Source organism: Humulus lupulus, chromosome 5 (assembly GCF_963169125.1).
Source record: "Humulus lupulus chromosome 5, drHumLupu1.1, whole genome shotgun sequence".
Classification (NCBI taxonomy): domain Eukaryota; kingdom Viridiplantae; phylum Streptophyta; class Magnoliopsida; order Rosales; family Cannabaceae; genus Humulus; species Humulus lupulus.
Window position 1 is genome coordinate 95,117,828 of NC_084797.1, and position 5,601 is coordinate 95,123,428.

A 5,601-nucleotide genomic window follows, 5' to 3' on the forward strand; every position below is an offset into this window, starting at 1 on the left:
CAATAAAGGAACCATATCTTTCTCAATGCCCCAACTACTTACACATTCGATGTACAATTCTTAAAGTCTAAGTCATTTCTTCAGATTTTCAATCTATATGAAGGTAACTAGTAATTCTTAGTCTTAATCTTATACTCTTTGTCCCATACAACCTTTTTCCAAAACTGGGGAATAAAGGGTCTCAGTCTGACATCGTCGAATTTGGTGTCTCACGGAGACATACAGTCTCCCTTTGCCCATATGCATTATTGTAAAATTCGTTCACACAAACCAAGATGCGTTAACTCAACATGTTGATTCACAACTTTTCATATCCAAACATCTTACTTGCAGTCTAATGTAGTCCACCCTTATGGTCCATCACTATACCCTTTTACCGTCCAATATACAAATTTTAGATCTTAATATCCATTAAAATTTGTGGATACAATATTCATAAGGAGGTAATACAATACTCATCTAGAATTTCCACCTCCACACCAGGTTCAATCAGATCACTCATTCGACTTCCATTTCTTAATCCATTCATACGAAAATAGTAGGATTCTGAACTATTCCTACAAGATCCTCTCTCTGAATTTCATTGCCCAAAGAGATATATATGTCCACTATCAACTACAAATACTATACCAATCTTAGTCGTTACCTCGTTTGACTTTATTGTAACTCGTGGCATCCTATCCAACTGGCACAAATCTTTCCAACTTAGGAGGTTAAATTCCATGTTAATTTTCTCTTATGAAATCAAGGGTTTCCAATGTTAATCACTCATTAATTCCCACTAAGCCTTGGTCTCAAGGTTATTCCTCTACAGATGACCAAACACTTAAATTCTTTGCACTAATACACTCACTACTATTCTATAGGTGCCATCACTGCACCCTAATCGTGACTATCTAGCATTACCGTAAACTTAATGCTCCATGTATAACATTTGTGTTCTTATTCTTTCATCTACCATAAAGCCTGAACAACCATCCTTTTCAGTCTATACTTGGGTGCGTCCTACTCCCCGATGCACTGCCGTGTAGTTTCATGTCTTAAGCAAAGATAGTATCCATCATATTTTCCTCCCGAATCCGTCCATTGCATATGGATTCTAATCCCGTATCCATCATGATCTAATGACTTCAACTCTATTTAATACACATATAGATATATAAATATGTACATAGATATCTAGAATCTAGATATTTCCCACAAATTCTGCCCAAAATTTTGGTTCTGTTAGTTTCTACATAATTTCGTTTCTCTACTTTTTCAGCATTATTACACATGGTGATTGGTGACATTTTATAAAAGAACAATTGTGACTGGTGAGCTACATTAAAAGACTTCTAGAAATCTATAACATTAATATGTATGCAAATTAACTTTCGTAATATTATTATTGTCATACTCGTCATATACTTTTGGCTATTATGTTTAGATTATTCGATCAAGTTGAAATACTGAATATATCCTAGTAAGTCCTATAACTAAAATCTACCACCACTTGCTATATGTCATATTATCTCTCCTTTCAATAAAAACCAGACGAAAAAGACATAAATGATTAATGTGGTATGAATGAATAATAGACGTTTGAACTTTTATAGAGATGGGATGAGCCACAACCACTCAAATCCAAATTCATTAAATGATGGTAACCCTAATGATTACATGTTAAAAAAATAAAATAAAAATTGAAATGTTTATTAATTGGCTTGTACGTTTCTTTATTATTTTTCCTTTGCTATTTGGGTGAGGTGAAAGCAAGAACTAGTAACAAACCAACAATACAATGGGCTCCAGGCTCCACCTCTTCCATGCTTGAAAAAGGCACTAAAGGAGTTTGTATTTGGTGAATTTGTACAGTGAACTAAATAATTATAAATTATAAATAAGGTTTATGTTTTCTTTTTAAACATGTATTTTGGCTTATTATCGGTTTAGACGGTGTGTTTTAACAAATTATTTTTTGAACTTTATATTTTTTTAAATAATTCAAATAAATCTTTAAACTCAATTTTGATCAAAAAAATTTTAAACTAAAATCACAAATAATTCATCAAACTAACAACTCAGAATAAAAATACAGTCATTCTGCTTAAAAATTATGTTGTTATATTCAATTTTTTGTTCATCAAAATCAAATTTAAGAATTTATTTGAATTATTTTACAAAATATAAGGTCCAAAACATAATTTATTAAAACATAAAATCTAAATAGATAATAAATTAAAACACATAGTCGAACTAGATATAAACTAGTATAAATAACATTAACGATAACAGTTGCTATAGCCTATGCCGCCCCAAAATTGTGTAGCTAAATTAGTAGTTACCCACTCTTTAAACTTTGATAAAGTCATCACCTTCTGTGAACTCTAAGGAGAATGGGAGCCCAATTCGGTCACTTTATTTTTTACCTTGATTGGACGAAACAAATTTGATCTGGATTTATTGAATGCTTTTTTCTAGCTATGAATTAGTGAGCTTCACATAGCTGGATTGAAATAAGGCTGGGTTAAATCAAATTTCTCTTTTTTTTTTTCTTTCAAAAAGTGAGTGGGGTGCTCTCTTCCAAAATGAACTAAAGCTAATTTTGTCTTGAAATTGAAGAAATAATGATTTTGCTAAATTTGAGTTTCTTGATGGCAAAGGAAAATGAAACCAACCCAACCGATGAGACATGCTATGGTAAAGTTTGTTTAATTTTTATTTTCTAGATATGCCAAAATAATAAGAGAAAACAGTGTTGGGATGGAAAATATCTGACCATCATACTGCAGTAAGTAGAGAGGGAATGGAGACAAGTGGCAAATAAATAAGGCTGAAAAGGAAAAAAGAAGACATGTCCCAAACGTTCTATATAGCAATAAAATAAAGGAAAAGAATGCCTATAATTGCTCAGCACCAAATGATGTATTATGAGCTAAAGCTTGAGGTTTTGAAATGACATAAAATAGTTTTAAGAAAATAATCAAACAATAATTATTATAAACTTTCTCTTTAGATGTGTAAAATCTGATATTTGATACTTTGGGATTAAAAGTCAATAAAATGACAAAGAATAAGGATGTCTAGGACACCAGGCAGTCTTTTTGGTCCACATAATTTACAAAAGCCTAAGCTCCTTTAAATTTAAAGACACATATAAATAAGAAAATTGAGAGTGGAGCGGGCCTACCTCCGTCCCAATCCCATCTAGAACCCTTGACTTTATGTCATAATTAAAACCTCATTAAATACTTAGTTACCAAGAAAAAAAATTAGATAAGAAAGCATAAACAATAATATAAAAAAAAAAAAACTAAAATAAACAAAAGGGTCGGTGAAGATATTGCCATAACAACAACCTGCCTCAAACTATTATTTTCTCTTCCATTTTCGTTACCTCAAATCTTTCCCGGAAAACAACAACCACAACATGCTTGCTCCTGGACTTAAACCACAACAAGAACATCCTTTTCGTTTCCACGATGGGATTGGGTCAAGAACTGACCAGAGATATGACAGGTGGGAAAGGATGAACTATGCATGTTCTTCTCCAAAACCAACTGGAAACCATGGAGACCATGATTCTGGGGTCATTTCACCCCGTCTTTGGACGACACCAAGCCCACCCAGAAGCCCAAATCACCAGCGAGCACATTACCGGAGTCTATCGCCGGCGTCTCGGACCCAAGCCATCGCCAGAGGTCAGAAGGAGCTGATGGACATGGTTCAGAACATGCCCGAGTCGTGTTACGAACTGTCCTTAAGAGATCTCGTAGAGCAGCCCGTAGTGGCCCAAGCTCGGCACAACGAGGAGAGTAATGCAAATCTAACAAGAAACGATAGTCAGAAGAAAAGGAACGGTGATTTTGGGAATAAGGGAAAAGAGATGAGAAGAAGTGGAACTATGGAAAATGAAGGGCTTCTTTTAAAAATGGTTTTTCCTGTTTCTTTTGGATCAAAGCAGAAGAAGAAGAAGAAGAAGAAAACAATGATGACGAACAGAAATGATCAGTCCATTTTGGTTAATAACAGTTCCAAAGTTTCTCCAAAACCTTTGGTGTCTGATGGATCTAAAGCTGGTGGCAGTAATAGTGGTGTGGATAAAGAGTGGTGGAAGAAGAGACTTTCAGTGTCTGGAGAGAGTGAAAATGGTGATCAATCGAGTCTTAACAGTGGTAGCATGAAAAGCAGTTCTGGCAGCAGAAGCAGCAGTTGCAGCAGTAGAAGCAGCAGAAGCAGCAGGTATGTTACTTTCTGATTTATTCTAGAAACGCACATAAAACATGAAGTTGATTTTTATGCTAAGTTTTATTTATTAGATCCCAACTTCTTTTACACCTTTCGTTTCCAAGATCAATTGAGAATTAAAAAAATATGTTAATCTAAGTGGGTTTTGATGTTAATTTGGTTTTGTCATAAACTTGTTGAAAAATCATTAGAACTAATGGCATAAAGAAAAACCTGGGCAATTCTCAAGTCCTGACACCAGAAAAGAAAAATAGAACAGTCCTCTGTTAACTAAAGTGTAGGGCTAAAATATCTGGCATATGAAGTTGTCCATTATGTTTTAGTTGGGGAAGTTGTACGGTAAAAGGGGCAAAGAATTGTATAACCTAGAAATGATCAAGAAAAAAAATTAGACTTGTGAAATTGGTCAAAAGTTGCATAGATAAGAAAGATAGAGTGTAAACAATTGATATGAAGAGGGAAATCTCGTGAGAAAGTGGGTGAACTTTCTAGTTTGTACATTTACAAAATAGGAAAGCACCGCAGCTTTGAGATGACAGCAACAGTTTGTGGAAAATTATCAGAATTCGGTTTGAAATTTACAGAAGACTTTAAATCCAAACCAAGTCAAGTTCTAGTTGTTCTGGGTAATAATATAAATGAATTTTTTTTAAAAAAAAAAACTCAAATTTATAATGCGGTCAGCATGTGATGTACCATTTATTTACCTATTATCTAACTGTTATCTTGGTGATGTTGTAAATGCAGGCATGTAAGAGGTGGATGCTGGTGGTTTATAGGCAAGAAGAGAAGCAAAGACACAGAATGATTGAGGGGATTCCAACCAAGTGAAGGATTTTATTATATATTTGTCTAATATATAGTATTCCTTCCAACAAAGCTATATATATGTGGTAAAATATTTCTGGAAAAGATTGATGGTGTCTTGTGTATATTCTTAGCATAAAGTTTTCCCAAAAGAAAAGAAAGAAATGGGGTTTATATTTTTGTTCTTTCATTCAGATCCCATCAATTCCAGCCTTTATCTGTTAGATATACATGATTTATTAGTTTTGCTTCAATTGTGTGTACTTACCGAGTTTTAAAAGCTAGAAAGAAGCTATGGAATGAACAAATCTAATGTTGAGAAGTAGTGTTGAAAGATGAATGAGGCTGCAGTAATCAAGTCCTTGTGGGCAGATGGTGGCATTAAATCTCTGATTTCATTTCTGACTGGGAAAGGTAAAAGAGAACTTTTAATTAGTTGTTACAACAAACAAGAGTGGTCCTTAGGTCTTGAATGTTAGACCTTTTCTATTCGCCAAACAACACCACTCTGAACAATAGCATATCTTCAATCTCGATCCCCATAATTCAGCTTTTTTTTAAAGG

General features: G+C 33.9%; 1 protein-coding gene across 1 annotated transcript; it reads left to right on the forward strand.

The window, feature by feature from the left end:
* The first annotated feature begins 3,284 nt into the window (after positions 1 to 3,284).
* On the forward strand, positions 3,285 to 5,359 carry LOC133777533 (uncharacterized). Its single transcript, XM_062217190.1, has 2 exons — positions 3,285 to 4,224; positions 4,978 to 5,359. The coding sequence occupies exons 1-2, from the start codon at positions 3,413 to 3,415 to the stop codon at positions 5,036 to 5,038; spliced, it is 873 nt and encodes a 290-aa protein (XP_062073174.1). The 5' UTR covers positions 3,285 to 3,412; the 3' UTR covers positions 5,039 to 5,359.
* The last annotated feature ends 242 nt before the right edge of the window (positions 5,360 to 5,601 follow it).